We start from the raw sequence: 16,555 nt of genomic DNA, 5'->3' as shown, positions 1-16,555 counted from the left end.
GCACCTCCGTTCCCGCTTTCTAACGGTCGGCAGGGCGCACGAGACGAAGAAGGGGAGCGCGCATGCTCGTAAAGGTAGGTCTCCCTTGTTCTTCTCCTTCTCCGCAGTACTTGGCCACGCCTCCCCGTCCCTGCTCTGACTCCCTCTTTCGGGGAGAAAGAAAAAGGAGGAGGGGCAGGGAAAGGAGGGATATAAAAAAAACCCCAACCCAGCCTGTGTTTCCGGTCGTGCTTTCCGGAGCCCTTGGCACTGACGTGGCCGTGGGGAGCCGCCATCTTGTGGGCAGTGAGGGAGGCTGTGACGGAGACGGAAGGTGAAGGCGAGACACCCGGCGGGCTCGGAGAGGACGACGACGACGTCCCCGCAGCCAGGTACCCCGCGACGTCGCCCGGTAAGCAGCCGATCCCTCACGAAGTCTTCGCGGCGGCTGGGCTTGGTATGACCCGACCCTTCCTTCGCCAAAGGCCCGCCCTGAGCCGACCGGGCGGGGCAAAGTCCCCCGGCACCCGCTGTTGTCCCGGCCCAGCTGTGAGTCTCTTCTCTCCCCTCCTTTGACCTTCCCCGCTGCCCCCCCCCGCCGCCTTTGAGGACCACCATTCCCCTCTTCCCTAGCCCCCACGAGAAGGGGACTGTAGTCAGAGGGCGAGAAGGAGGCCCTGCACGGGATCCTCTCCTTATAGGCCTCAGGCCTGGGCTCCTTTGCCCGGGGTGGGGGATGGGTAACTCCTTACACCCATAGTCCTGGTGCTTTGGCCTGGCTGTAGCGTCCATGAGACGGGGGCGAAGTGGAGTGGGACAACTCGCCGCAGGCAACTCATCACGGACGACTATTTTTTGTCATTCACATTTCATTCTGTCCCTCCTTTTGCATCCATTTTTTAATGATTCAATTCCACCATATCTTTGATATTAACTCTTGTCCCGCAGCGAATTGTCTGGTAAAGTGTCATAGACCCGGGGAGAAGGCAGGGTGGCCCCCGGGGTGGATGATGGGCTTTGGGGGGGTGTCTTTTTTCTTTCCTCGGCTGGAATTTGGCCCCAAAGACGCGGGATGGGTGGGGATTTAGGATCCTTTAGTCACTTGCTGGTGACGTCATCCAAACAGTTGCGCAAGGTTAGGGAGTTTCAAGTGTGTTGTGGTGAAGATTCTCTTCCTCTTTATTAGCCGAAGTTGAGGAAATCAGACACAAAAGGTCTGCGTTGACAGGCTGGGACAAGACTCTTAATCCATTTGGCCAGGGTGGTGTAAGGACTCCACGCCTTGGGCAGGGGGTTGGGCTAGATGACCTCCAAGGTACCTTCTGGCCCTAGTATTTGGGTGGGAGGAAGGGTCAAATATTAAGCCATGACGGAAATACAAATCACCGTTAGCCAAACTTAGTTTATTGTACAAGGTCTTAGCTAGGTCTTTGTCTTCTTAAGCTTGTTAGGCCAACTGAGCCGTGAAAGAAGGAAGGAGAGATGGGAGGGAGGGAGGGAAGGAGGAAGGAACAAAAGAGAAGGAAGGAGAAAGAAGAGGGAGGAAGAAAGGAATGGAAGCTGGTCAGAAGGAGATGCAACCTAGAAATAAGGAGGAACTCCCTGACGGTGAGAACTATGAAGCAAGCAGTGGTACAGCTTCCCTCTGGGAATTGTGGGTGCTCCATCTCTAGAGATTTTCAAGAAAAGATTGAACAACCATTTGACCAGGATGGTATAAAGTCTCTTGCCTTGAGCAGAGGGTTGAACTAGATCAGGGCTTTGCAACCTTTTCACCGATTCTACCACTTTTAGGATATGGCAATATTCGAGTACCACCTAGCAAGGTGTCAAAAACTTGATGACCCCCCAAAAAACCACCAAACCTGTTCAAAGTTGCAATTGCACTGAAATGACATGACCATTTTTCACACTTATGACCATTGCAGCATGCCCAGAGTCATGTGATTTATATTTGGATGCTTGGCAACTGATTCATATTTATGATGGTCACAGTGTCCCAGGGTCATGTGATCCCCTTTTGCAACCTTTTGACAAGCAAAGACAGCCTTTTTCGCCGAGCCCTGAAGGCCCATCTATTCCGTGCGGCCGGCCTGGCGTAGTTTGATTATGTTTTGGTGGGGGTTTTGTATGGGGTACTTTTAGAGCAGGCCTGTTATTTAATTTGATTTTAGAACAGAAACTTGTGTATATTTATCGTGGTTTTTTATTATCGCCTGTTCACCACCCTGAGTCCCGTAAGGGAGATAGGGCGGTATATAAATTCAATAAATAATAATAATAATAATAATAATAATAATAATAATAATAACAACAATAATAATAATGGCATCTTGCTGAAATGGCAAAGATTTCGGCTTATTTGAAGGATCACTCAAATGAACAATTTTTATCAATATGGAGAAGATGGATTGTTTATATTCAAAATAAGCATAGAATGGTGGAATATAAGTTAGGTTTTTAGATAAAAAAATTCTCTCTTTATACATATATATATATTTCACCTACTTATGTAGAATAACACTTTGTGGAGTTAGGGATCTTAATACAAGGTTACTTTTAGTTGAATAGTATCCTGGGATTAGGTTTGGGAAGTCCGGGTGGGGGGGGGTTCTTTCAATTGTGATGTATTTGTGATGTGTTTTTTTTTATGTTGAAAACAATAAAAAATTCTTTGAAAAAAATAATAATAATAATAATGGCAGAGCTGCTGGTGGCCAAGTGCTAAGGCGGGACTTACTTCCCTCCCTCCTTCCCTGCCTCCCTCTTTCTCATGCCCACCTCCTTCTGAAGGAAGAATTTAACCCCCCCCCCCTATATTTTCTCTCTTCCATATATTCATCAAACAAGGAAAAGCCTCCAGAGACAGAAAAGAAAAGACAAGCTGCTGAGTGAACTAGCTTAAAAAGGCACATTCCCCTTTAAGAATTAGCTACTGGCTAGAAAGCAAAGTTAAGGAGCGCAGCCAGCACTTAAGAAAAAAAAATGTAGTAAGTATTGGCTGCCGGCTAAGGCAGCCTCCCCAAATGGCTCCATTCATAAGTAAAGGAATGCTACAGGCAAAATCCATTCAGGAGAAAAATACTTCAAAATCCCTTGCAGCAAAACTTACAGCTAACAATAGCAGAGCAATAGAAGCTAACACGAGACATCAGCCAAATAGAAATTGCCAAACACTCCTTAAGNCCCCCTCCCCCCCCCCCCCCCACCTCCAGCCATTGCTGCCTTTTTTCATTCCTCGTGGAGGGCGACCCCTCCCCCACTGCATTTCTTGCCTGTTTGCTGCTGCCAGCACAGGTGGCTGCCACAGCAGTTGTAGATCGGCTCATGGCCGGCCATCTTGATCTCTCCTCTCCCCCCACCCTCCTCCTCCTTCTTTCCCTTCAGTGCAGCTAGAGCTGACTCCCCCTCCTCCCAAGGCTGCTGCTTTTTTTCTCTCTCCCTCTCCCGCCCAAACTGCCTCGTTTTATAGCCTCTCCTGTCTCCGGCCCCCTCCTCCTCCTTTCTCAGCCACTCTGCAGCTCCAGAGGACTCTCTCACAGTAAGTCCTTGCCTGCGCTGGCTCTTTCCCTCCCCCACTACACTTGGCTAGGCAGCGCTGCGTACCACCTGCCACTCATTAATGTACCACAGGTGGTATGCGTACCACCGGTCAAAAAGCCCTGAACTAGATGACCTCCAAAGTCCCTTCCAGGCTTACCATGCTTTTCAAAGCTGTTTTCCTGGCCATTCCCATTTCCAGGGTTGTGAATTGTTTCTCTAGCTTTACCACACAGGTAACTACAGTACAGTATAATTCTGGGCATCAAAGCCATCTCAGGACAATGTAATTTACTGCCTAAGTTTCTTTTTCCTGAAATATCAGGAAATGTCAGGCTGGATTGATATTGCTAGTCTCTGCTGATTGGCTGGATGCACCCCACTGGAGAAAGTCCTCTTAAATCTTGGGTTAATGTTTTTTCTTAGGAAATATGTTAAATAACTTTTCATGTTGCTAATACCTGATAATGACATGCCCCTCATAAATACTTGGGATAATGAGGGGGACAGTTGCTTTTAAGCATTAATTTTTGTGTTTAAGAACCAGGTTTTGCAATAAATGCCAAGGCGGATGGCATTGCTAAAAAAAATTTCTTAGTGAATTCTAGCATGTATTTTCTGATGTTTAACTTATTGGTCTTTCAGTGATGTAGTTCACTGGCCTACCTTAGATTTTGGCTGGCTTAAGGTTTTCATCTTTATCTTTGTGACATGGGAGAAATATAAACAAGATGCAGAAACTAACATAGATTCAGGAACAAATATCTCAGTTACTCAGTGTCATTTTCCCCCCACCTATTTTTTTCCCAGCTTAGACTTTTCCTTGTTAGTTCATCAGAACTTGGTGGAAGTTAATTTACACTTTTGAAAGATTTGGAGATTTCTTTTACATTGCCAAGCAAAGTCAGTGGGGAAGCCAGAGTCACTTAACTGTGTTACTGACTTAAGTACAGTGATTCAGTTAACAAGTGTGCCAAGAAAGGTCATAAAATGAGGCAAAATTCACGTAACAATTGTCTCATTTAGCAACAGAAATTTTGGGCTACATTATGTTCATAAGTTGAGGACTACCTGTATTAAATTAATACCGTAGACTTCTCAGAGGGCTGCCTTTTTCTCTGCCAAGTTTGACAGAGTAGAAACTAGTTAACTACTAGTTATGATGTCAGGAGAATCAAGTAGAGAATCCCAGTGTTAGCTGGGCATCAGATGATGCTTGAGCTCTAGAATTGTGAACAGCCTTTGAGAGAATCATACTGGTCAAACTGGATTCTGCCAACTTAGAGATTGTCAAGCTGGGCTCAGTTTTACAGAGGGAAATGCATGATTATTTTCATTAAGGAAAATTTCATATCTGGTTCATGCTGCTAACAATGTTCCTTGCATAGTTTCTTCTAAGTGTGATTAACATTGAATAGCATGCCACAATTGATGGTTTGTCCTAGCTACTGTTTCACTTATTTAGGGAACAGGAAGAAATGCATTTGTCTTGAAATTACTTTTATGCTTCTATTTTTATGTTGAAGCCCTTCCTTCCTTCCTTGAAATGTATGTAGATATATTTATAAATAGATATAATTATAGCCAATAAACTTAAAGTGACCTGTTTTTCAGGAGTAACATGGTTTTCACACCCATATCTTTCAACATCCTTATGTATTTTGACCATTTTATTAGTTTCATAGAACATGTCCTCATTACATTAATTGTATATTTGAGCATTAATTGTATATTTGAGCAAACTGCCTGTCTCCTGCTAAAACTTTATCCTGTGATGGAAATACCTGTTGCTCTCTTTGTGTATACATGGCAATTTAATCTGCATAAATACTGCCTTCTGTTGCCTCTATTGAACCTCTGTTGCCACAAGCTGACTACAGGTAGTCCTCGACTTATGACCACAATTGAGCCCAACATTTCCCTTGCTAAGCAAAGGCCATTGTTAAGTGAGCTTTGCCCCATTTTATGATCTTGTGACAATCGTTGCAGTTAAGTTAGAAACATGGTTAAGTGAATCTGGCTTCCCCATTTTCTTTGCTTGGCAGAAGGTCACAAAAAGCGATCACATGACCCCGGGACACTCCAACCATCATAAACACATGCCAGTTGCCAAGCGTCTGAATTTTGATCACGTGACCATGGGGATGCTGCAACGGTCATAACAGTGAAAATGCTCATAAGTCACTTTTTTCAATGCTCTTGTAACTTCGAATGGTCACTACACACATGGTTGTAAGTTGAGGACTACCTGTATGAATGTTTACATGAGAAATAAATCCCCCTCGGTTCATGGGGGCCATTAATATATACTTTTGGGCTTAGCTATGATCGTGATGTTTTACTGAGCTAATAGTCTTGAAACCCTTTGTCTCCTAGATTTTCTTGGCCAGTGGGTGAACAACATCCTCAAACATGGGAAATATTTTTGCCAACCTTTTCAAAGGCCTCTTCGGCAAAAAAGAAATGCGTATTCTTATGGTTGGACTGGATGCCGCAGGAAAAACTACTATATTGTACAAGCTTAAGCTCGGTGAAATAGTAACTACCATCCCTACTATAGGTAAGAATTCAAGCATCTCTTAATTGCAACTAATTCTGGATTTAAAATAAAATATGGGTACGTTTTGCACAGTATCACAAAACTGGGTGAAAATGTAGAATTAGCTTGTATAGGTTGCTCAGTAGCTGATGAGTAGTAGCCAAGATCATGCTACTTCAATTAACTCAATTACGAGGGCAATTCGGAAATTAACCTCTGTTTGGTTATCAATGACAGACATTCGCAGATACAGAACTATACACATTAGAAAACTACAACATTACATTACTTTTTGACATAATCGCCATTCAAATTGAGACACTTGTCATAACGTCTTACAAGGTTTGAAATTCCTTAGTAGTCGCTCAGCGCCAAATCTGGGCTATTAGGGGTGATCAAAAACATCCCAACGGAACTGCTTCAAAAGTTCTTGGGTGCATCTAGCGGTGTGCGGGTGAGCATTATTGTGAACCAACACCACACCGGAAGTGGTGCCATAGAAAATCCCGCCAAATGTGAAGATGCCAAAGGAGTACTGCTAGTGAAGTTCACGGAGTGTGGTTCGACCATCAATTCAGAAGTCTACTGTGAAATGTTACGAAAACTCAGATGAGCCATCCATAACGAGCATCGGGGCATGCTGATTTCCGATGTGGTCTTCCCATGCAGAAGAAAGGGAATTACTGCCCGCCTTTTTTTTTTTCTTTTCAATCTGGTGAACCAGCTCTGCCCCCTCTACTTCTGTACTGTTTAGCCCTGGATTTCTAAGAGGCGAGGCAGGTGGCAGGGTGTGGGAGACCTGGCTGTGGGGGCCCTGAGGTAAGCAGGTGCAGGGCTCTCCCCTCCCCCGCCTTGCCTTGTGGCGTCAGCACCAGCACACCACGTGGCCACCTGTTGCGAGCAGAAGTGGGGAGCAGCCACCCGGGCTCCTGCTGGGCGGGGCTGTTGATGCCGCTGCTGCGAGGCAAGGCAAGTGTCAGGAAAAAATAAGACATCCCCTGAAAAATAAGACCTAATGTCTCTTTTGGAGGCCTATAAAAATATAAGACCGGGTCTTATTTTCGGGGAAACCTGGTATGTAGGAACACTCTCATTTGTTCTTGTTTGGATAAAAATCTATCCTACTTTTGTTTTGAAAAGCAAGCCTAAGGTTGTCTGAGGATTCCTGAGTGAAAATACAGCAGATTTAATATCTAAAAGTGTTCACTGCTTAGACTGCCTTCATTTAATTAATTACGCTTGGAGGAGGAAGGTGTATTAGGTATGTTCCCTACATATATCCCTACACTTGGAATACTGCATCCAGTTTTGGTCACCACAATGTAAAAAAGATGCTGAGACTCTAGAAAGAGTACAGAGAAGAGCAACAAAGATGATTAGGGGACTGGAGGCTAAAGCATATAAGGAACGGCTGCTGGAATTGGGTATGTCTAGTTTAACGAAGAGAAGGACGAGGGGGGGACATGATAGCAGTGTTCCAATATCTCAGGGGCTGCCACAAAGAAGAGGGAGTCAAGCTATTCTCCAAAGCGTCTGGAGGCAGGACGAGAAGCAACGGATGGAAACTAATCAAGGAGAGAAGCAACTTAGAACTAAGGAGAAACTTCCTGACAGTTAGAACAATTAACCAGTGGAACAACCTGCCTCCCGAAGCGGTGAATGCTCCAACACTGGAAGTTTTTAAGAAGAGACTGGACAGCCATTTGTCTGGTGTAGGGTTCCTGCCTGAGCAGGGGGTTGGACTCGATGACCTCCAAGGTCCCTTCCAACTTTATTATTATTATTATTATTATTATTATTATTATTATTATTATTATTATTATTATTATTATTATTATTATTAATCTTGAATTTTCCCTACATATATCTATAAAAGGGGAGATAGAAATAGAATCATCAGTGGCACAGCTTACCTCCTGCATAACCATAGGTGCACCATCCTTGCGGGTTTATTTACTTATTTAAAACATTTATATAGCCACCCATCTTTCAACCAACTCTGGGCAGCTTCCAATCAAAAATTAAAACAGTATAAAATCATTGTAAACTATAAAACCCAACCCATAAAATTATTGAAAACAACAAAAACCTGTTGCCAATCAGTTCTAATGTGTGATCATCTAATCTCCCAACACTTGGGAGAAAAGTCAGATCTTGAAGCCTTATGGAATGCTAAAAAGGTGGAGGCGTTGAGCACCCACTTAGCTGAGATGGTCTGAAGATTCCTGCTACGGAAAAGGACTAGAAGACCTCCAAGGTACCCTCTGATCTTGGAGTTCTATAATATTTTACAACATATGTGTAGCTTTTTAATATATTTTATTCTGTTTGGTCATGCCCAATTCTCAGAAACTGCCTTTTCAGAAGTGGTTTGCCATTACTTCCTTCCTAGAGCTGAGAGAAAGTGGCTGGCCCAAGGTCACACAGTTGGCTTCATATCTCAGGCAGGACTAGAAGTCCCAGTCTCCTGGTGATTGGCCCAAAGTCACCTAGCTGGCTTTCATGCCTAAGACAGAGCTAGAACTCACCATCTCTCGGTGATTGGCCCAAAGCCACCCAGCCTGCTTTCATGGTTAAGGCGGGACTTGAACTCACCATCTCCTGGTGATTGGGCCAAAGCTACCCAGCTGTCTTTGTGCTTACGTAGGACTAGAACTCACGGTCACCCTGTCTCTAGCCTGGTGCCTTAACAGTTACAACAAACTGGCTCTTAGCTTTTTAATACCACTTTGTAAAATGTATATAGAGAGGGAAATGTTAGGTTTTTCTTTATATTATTGCGATAACTTGCTTATAAGATGTGTTTTGGCTGGCAAGGAGAACAGGCTGTTGAAGACCAAATGTGATTGACATCTTAAATGGATAAATTTATCTTTCTCCTATTAACTGAGCACATTCTCTCACATCTGTTTAGGTTTCAATGTAGAAACAGTAGAATACAAGAATATTAGCTTCACGGTGTGGGATGTCGGTGGACAGGATAAGATCAGACCACTTTGGCGCCATTATTTCCAAAATACACAAGGTGAGTTGTTGGTAGTCTGCAAGATCCACATACTATTTCAATCCATTTAATCTGCATAAGCATTCATTTGCTCCAGAATTGCATGGACAGCACCAGGAAATCTTGTGAACTGCTTGAATCAAATGGAAATGTTATGAAGGATACAGGTAGTCCTCAACAACAGTTAATTTAGTGACTGAAGTTACAACGGCACTGAAAAAAATGACTTACGGCCATTTTTCACACGGCCGTTGCAGCATCCCCATGGTCAGACGCTTGGCAACTGGCATGTATTTATGATGGTTGCCATGTCCTGGAGTCATGTGATCCCCTTTTGCGACCTTCTGACAAGCAAAGTCAATGGGGAAGTCAGATTCGCTTAACAACCATGCAACGAACTTAACAACTGTAGCAAGAAAGGTTGTAAAATGGGGCAAAACTCAAATATCTCAGCAACAGAAAGTTTGGGCTCAATTGTTGTTGTAAGTTGAGAACTACCTGTATTTATTATCTCAGGATAATATAATCTCATGACCTCAATAACACCCTTCTGTCTGAGCTGCCTTAGCTGAATTTACTCACCTTTATGATAAAATCTCTGCTCCCCACGGCTAGTTTCGTCCTGCCAGGGGGACCCTAGATGGGTCGAAAGTCGCCCCAAAGAGGTGACCATGAAGGAGGGGCGCCCCGTTGATCACGAAGCGATGGCAATCGCTTCGTTTGATCCAGGGGAAGCCCTCCAAACCCAACAGGAGAAAGGCTAGCCGCATGCCAGCGTCTAGCCCAACCTACCTGTAGCCGAAGTCCAAGAGCACTAACCAGAACAACGGTGAACAGCGTGCTTGGAATTAGTGAAAGTATTCGATCTTCTCTCCCTTATTTTGCAACTAAGTCCCTGGGAAAGATCCCCAAAGCAAAAAATCTCCGAAAGTGAGGGGAGGGGACTACATTCCCATTCCCCCATAGACAGAAGCGGTGAATTAACCTTTAAGGAGGAAAGAAACATATTGAAATTAAATTTAAAATACTACAATCTGATCAAACTTGGAAACTAAAACAAACTGCTAAGATTATATTCTAAAGCAGGGGTGTCAAACTCAATTTCATTGAGGGCCGCATCAGCATTGCGGTTGTCCTCGCAATGCTGATGGGTGCGGCCTACTGGGTGGGTGTGGCTGGAGTGGGTGTGGCCTACTGGGTGGGCATGGTCAGCTGTACATCGTTCGGGTCAAGGGTGCCTGTGGGGGCCTGGGCAGGAGTGGGACAGATCTGAGGGTCTCTGGCAGAAGGGGGTGGGACCGGGGCAAGCACCAAGGCATGGTCCACTGGAAGAGCCTCACTGTTCCTCTCAGGCCATGCAAGGGGGGGCTGGATGGTGCCGTGGGCTTCCCAGAGCCCTGGGCAGCAGAGGTCAAACGCCCAACCCGGCCTTCAAGCACCCACGGCACCAAGCCCAGCCCCACTACCCCAAGGGGGTGCCCAGCTGCACTTACCTCTTCCTCAAGGCTGCTGCTGCTGTGCTTGCTCTCCTTAGCCAAGTTGCTCATGATGGGTATGAGGGCAAAGTCAGAGGGAGGCCCACTCCCTCTCCATGGGAGGAGACCTGGCTTTGTATCCAAAGCTTCCTTAGCAATAGGGTGGGAGACCCCCAGGATAGACCAGGAGGAGGGGGCAAGGGGATGGTGAAAGGGCAGCAGGGCAGGACTAAGGCAGGACTTCCCTCAGACCCTCCCTCTCCTTCTTTCCTTCCTTCCTAAGTACAGAGTGGTGGGAAAATATTTGAGATGAGGGAGGGAGAAAAACAGGTAAGAAATGCAGCTGGGGAGGTGTCACCCTTCGTGAGGAATGAAGAAATGCACCATTGCCTGCAAGTGGCCAGCACATGGCCCTCACCTACTTCACATATCTGGCTTGGTGGGCTTTGGGGGAGGGGACGCCATGAGCAACGTGAGAGTCGACGTTACCTACGCAACGCCACCCAGCCCCCAGCCTGCCCAGTTTCGGCAGGCAGCAGGGCGCTCTCCTCACAGCACTGAGAGGCTGAGCCGGGCAGTGCGAAGCTCGTCAGCTTTGCACCTTGCTGCCTGCTGAAATCGGGCAGGCTGGGGGCTGAGCGGCGGCGCGCTTCTTTTTGTGGAGCTAAGACTGAATGCGTTTCAGCATAGATGGCCACCACAAAATTGTACATTGGCTCCCAGGCGGCCTGGGCTGGGGGCCAAGGCAGCGGGGGCCACTCCCTCACTGTTTCCAGGATGGCTTCGCGGGCCACATGAAACCACGTCGCGGGCCGCATCCGGCCCCTGGGCCTTGTGTTTGACATGTCTGTTCTAAAGGATTTTGATGAAATTAAAGAAAAAGAAAAATAATAACTTCTTGTCTGAAAGAGCTGGAAAACAAATATTTGCTGACATCTAGTGGACAATTAGAATATAGCACATTAAAGAGAACACCCAGAAACAAAGAAAAATCTGTTCCCATGAACTCTTAATAACCTTTAAGAAGATAGTTGCTAGGGAACAAAGAAGAGATTGTATACTGGGCCAGCTATAAGATTGGAAAGTGTTTGGAGGAAAAGAAATACTTTGTGGTCTAAATTTATGAACTGTTTAAAAACTTTGATCTATGACTAATTTTTGAGAGGGAAAGTTATAGGAAGGATTTAAGGTTGCTAAATATATTGAATTGCAATTCTGACTGGTTGACAATTGACTCCTGAAAGAAAGAATTGTTATAAAATATTGATTTTTACTGAAACCTTGACAATTGAAAATTACTCTCTTTCTTTGTCTCGTCTCCCGCCTTTCCTCTCCTCTCTCCCTTCTTTCCTTCCTCTTCCTCTTTCTCTTCTCTCTCCTTTCCTCTCTCCTTCCTTCCTTCCTTCCTTCCTTCCCCTCCCTCCCATGGTCACACACAACCTCTTTCAAGGTGACCTTTTAATCACTTTATCAGCAGGTTAACCACATCAGCATGTTGCTGTTAGAAAATTGAGTAGTAATGCTTATGTGGGATAAATACAACGGTGGGGATGTGCTATTTTTTCCCACATCCAGAAGTCAATTTCGTATTGCTTGAAGCCTAATGTGGCAGGATGTTTCTCTCCCTGTGTGTATATACCCACTAAGACTTAAATTATAAAATAATAATTTCTCCCTCTAAATGAAGACCCCCCCTCCCCCATTGCTTATTTTTGAACCGAAGAACCTAGAGTATTGTTTCTCAACCGTGGCTATTTTAAGATGTGTGGACTTCATCTCTTTGAATTCTCCATCCGGCATACTGGCTGGGGAATTCTGGAAGTCAGAATCCACACTTATTTTATACAGGTAGTCCTCAACTTATAACCATTTGTTTAGTGACCGTTCGAAGTTACGATGGCGTGGACAAAAGTGACTGAAAGGTTTTTCAAATGACTGTTGCAGCATCCCTATGGTCACATGATCCAAATTCAGACACTTGGTAACTGGCATGGATTTATGGTGGTTGCAGTGTCGCAAGGTCATGTGATCCCCTTTGGCAACCTTCTGACAAGCAAAATGGGCAATGGGAAGTTCACTTAACTAACTTAACTGCAGTCAATCACTTTACAACTGTGGCACGAAAAGTCATAAAATGGGGCAAAACTCACTTAACAACTGTCTTGCTTAGCAATGGAAATGTTGGGGTCAATTGTAGCAGTAAGTCAGGGACTACCTGTACTGCAGCACAGTGTTTCTCTGCAACTTGAAACAATTGCTGTTTCCTTTCAGGCTTGATCTTTGTGGTCGATAGTAATGACAGAGAGCGAGTTAACGAAGCCAGAGAAGAGCTTATGAGAATGTTGGCAGAAGATGAGCTCAGAGACGCTGTCCTTTTAGTCTTCGCTAACAAACAGGTACGTGGGAATAGATGACCTCGAGGGAACCGTTCTTCGTATTCGAGGGGATATGAAGAACGGTTGCAGGAATTGGGTATATCTACCTTAATGAAAATAAGGACTAGGGGTGACATGATAGCAGTCTTCCAATATTTGAGGGGCTGCCACACAGAAAGGATGGAAACTAATTGAGAGAAACAACCTGGAATTAAGGAGAAACTTCCTAATATTGAGAATAATTAACCAGTGGAATGGCTTGCCTCCAGAAGCTGTAGGTGCTCCAACACTGGAGGTTTTTAAGAAGAGATTGGACAACCATTTGTCTGAAATGGTATAGGGTTTCCTGCTTGAGCCAGGGGGTTGGACTAGAAGACCTCCAAGGTCCCTTCCAATTCTTTTATTCTGCTACTCTGAACCCTCCTGCTTGTTGCCCAGTCTTGTTTTAGAAATTTCCATGGCTACTTGTTTTGTGATGGTTAAAAAAACCCAGGGTATTGAAAGGTTCAGCCATATTGAAAAATATCACAGAGAGATTTTACTTGTTTTCTAAGGGAGAATCACATTTTGAGAGTTTTTCCCTTGGGTGAAATTTAAGGGGGATTTTACACATGTGTTTTGCTGTTGTGCACAATTATAGCTGAAGTCTTCAGAGGTTTCGACTGGATATGGTCAAAAAAAGTCAAAATCCTATCCCTGATGTTGCAATACAGGTTAACTTACAACCATTCATTTAGCAACCATTCCAAGTTATATTGGCACTGGGAAAAGTGACTTATGACCAGTCCTCACACTTACGACTATTGCAGCATCTCCACAGTCACATGATCAAAATTTGGGTGCTTGGCAACTGCATGTATTTACCACAGTTGCAGTGTCCTGGGGTCATGTGATCGCCATTTGCAACCTTCCCAGCCAGCTTCTAACAAGCAAAGTCAATGGGGGAAGCCAGATTCACTTAACGATCGTACAGTTAACTATTAACAACTTAAAATCTGTGGCAAAAATTGGGGGTGACTCGCTTAAGTGCCTTGCTTAGCAACAGAAATTCTGGTCTCAATTGTGGTCGTGAGTCGAGGACTGCCCGTAGAAGTTTTGCTTGTTTTTCAAGTTCATTACCCATCCAAAAATGGGCAGAGAGCGCTTCGATCACACAGTTTGGCTGCCACCTTCACTTCCTTGACTACAGGTAGTCCTTGACTTACAACCACAATAGAACCCAAAATTTCCATTGCTAAGCAAGACAGTTAGATGAATTTGTCTTGTTTTATGACCTTTCTTACCACTGTTGGTAAGTGAATCTGGCTTCCCCATTGACTTTGCTTGTCAGAAGGTTGCAAAAGGGGTTCACATGACCCCGAGACACTGCAACCGTCATAAATATGAATCAGTTACCACGTGACCATGGGGATGTGGGTCTAGCTGGCCACGTTGAGCTAGTGGCGTCGAGTCATCCTAGACCCACGTCCCCATGGTCAAGAGATCAAAAGTTTTTGTCGCATTCCGTGGGGATGCTGCAACAGTCATATGAAAAGCAATCATAAGTCACTTTTCAGTGCCATTGTAACTTTAAATGGTCACTAAACGAATGGTTGTAAGTTGAGGACTACCTGTATACCCTGGCAATGCCCTGCTGGCATTAAATATTAGGAAAGTGATAGGCGTAACTCCTGCCTCTACATTATAAAATACACTTTTTTTATTTTGCCTCCTTTCTAAGGTTGTAAAATATGGCTCTTTCCTCTGTGGCTGTGATGGGGAAAAATTGCCTTTTCTAAAGCCAATTGCTTCCCTTTCCAGGACCTGCCGAACGCCATGAATGCTGCTGAAATCACAGACAAACTAGGGCTGCATTCTCTCCGCCACAGAAACTGGTACATCCAGGCCACCTGTGCCACCAGTGGGGACGGTCTCTATGAAGGACTGGACTGGTTGTCCAATCAGCTCCGGAACCAGAAATGAACCCCTGAATTATTCCTCTTTTCTCCACCCCTCTTCCTCCCCTTCCTCTTCCTCACTTTAGTCTAATGTGGCAAACCATGCTACTTTGTAGTATTGAGTGCCGGAAACTATTTTCATCTTTTTTCGTCCACAGGATTGTCCTTCACCACGCTGTACATGTGGCAAAAACCAAACTCGAAAAAAAAACAGTTTTAGGGGTTTTTTTCTCTTCTTACTTAATGTAAATAGTTCTTGTTTTCCCCACAAGTCAGTTTCTGGTACTCCTATGCAATATTATTTGCCTTTTTTATGATAAAGGTTAAAAAAAACAACCCAACAACTTTGAGTAGATTCAGAAAAAAAAGGTTGACAGGAGTCTGGTTTTGTTTGTGTCTTGTGTGTGTCTGTGGGCTAGATCTGAACATGATCCCTCTCGGCTTGCAGATCTGGGCTGAGGGCTGATTTCTGCAGCCATGTTTTTAAGCCTGGGGACAAGTTTCTTTTTAGAAGACGGGTGGTGAGAAGGAAAGCTGGACGACTTGAACCTAGGACCCTTTGTGATTTCTGCAACAACATGAAAAATACCAGCAGTTTCCCTTGTTCCAGATCGTAGAATTCTTGGTCTCATTTCTGTTCTTGACAACCTTTTTGTGTTTGTCGGCAGATGGGAGACTTTCCCCAGAGTTAGAATGAAATCAGTTGCAGATTAAGGAGAAACCAGGACCCCCTGCACCCCTTTAACTGCTCCTTAAATTTCGATAAAACTATTTTTCCCCTGCAACCTATGAATGCCATCTTCATCTTCCTCTCTGTCACTGGGGAATGTAGCTCCTTCAAAAATCCTTGAATTTCTCCAGCCTAGAATTATTTAGGAAGACGGTGCTCTTGCACGGGCGTCACAACAGCAGTCCCACCTCGGCAAGTACTGTACTTAAATAAGAAATGTCACACAAGCTTCTTGCATCCGGGGGGGGGGGGGGATTGAAAACGCAAGAGTTTGAAAATCAAGCACCTTCCATTCTTAAATGTGTCAGAATCCATTTTTGGGACATGAGAAACGCCCCTTTTGCATCCCTCATTCTGCAAGGTTTAAGATTTGCCATCCCAGATGACTCTTTAACTTTCTTGGGTTTTTGTTGTTTTTTTTTTGTATTTTGATGATAAAACACTGAAGCTGGAGCTGTTGCGACTCTAGAAAAACACAGTCCGAACTGGTTTGCTTAGTGTCGACAAGAAAAAAAATCTTTCAATACAGTAGTCAACTGTTTTGTATACTTGTTTTCAGTTATTTCAACAAACAAGCACTGTAATTAAAGCTATTAGAATATAAACCTCTTAACTATTCCTCTGAGGTGTGGGGTTTGGTTTGTTCTCTTGCGCTCAGATGTGGCCCGCGTGGACTTAATATCAAGTAACGGCATTTATGTTTGCTAATTGCTCCACTGGTGGAGGTTTCATTGAACAATGGAGATTTTGAAGAAGAGATTGGACAACCATTTGTCAAATTGGTTTCTTGCCTGAGCAGGGGGTTGGACTAGAAGACTCCAAGGTCCTGTTCAGCTCTGTTATTGTCCTCAAACTGTCCCACATGTTTTCTCATAGGGATGCTGGAGGACAGCCATGCCATTAAATAAAGTGAGATACTAAGAAGGGATCTAGGTGTCCTGATACAGAGTTCCCCAACCTTTCTGGATTTGTGGAC

The 16,555-nt window shown here is 44.5% G+C and overlaps 1 protein-coding gene across 2 annotated transcripts; it reads left to right on the top strand.

Annotated features, from left to right (window-relative positions):
- Window positions 1-249: 249 nt before the first annotated feature.
- On the top strand, window positions 250-15,827 carry LOC107298346 (ADP-ribosylation factor 1). 2 transcript variants are annotated; one of them, XM_015827723.1, is made up of 5 exons: window positions 250-391; window positions 5,896-6,079; window positions 8,973-9,083; window positions 12,809-12,933; window positions 14,713-15,827. In XM_015827723.1, the coding sequence occupies exons 2-5, from the start codon at window positions 5,932-5,934 to the stop codon at window positions 14,872-14,874; spliced, it is 546 nt and encodes a 181-aa protein (XP_015683209.1). In that variant the 5' UTR covers window positions 250-391; window positions 5,896-5,931; the 3' UTR covers window positions 14,875-15,827. The 2 variants fall into 2 exon arrangements, with proteins under 2 accessions (XP_015683209.1, XP_015683210.1); XM_015827724.1 differs by lacking the exon at window positions 250-391 and adding an exon at window positions 403-528.
- The last annotated feature ends 728 nt before the right edge of the window (window positions 15,828-16,555 follow it).

This window comes from Protobothrops mucrosquamatus, unplaced genomic scaffold (assembly GCF_001527695.2).
Source record: "Protobothrops mucrosquamatus isolate PMUCROS unplaced genomic scaffold, P.Mucros_1.0 scaffold3901, whole genome shotgun sequence".
NCBI classification, from domain to species: Eukaryota; Metazoa; Chordata; class Lepidosauria; order Squamata; family Viperidae; genus Protobothrops; species Protobothrops mucrosquamatus.
Note: the sequence above shows the minus strand (reverse complement) of the source record. Positions and strands in the feature narration are given on the sequence as shown.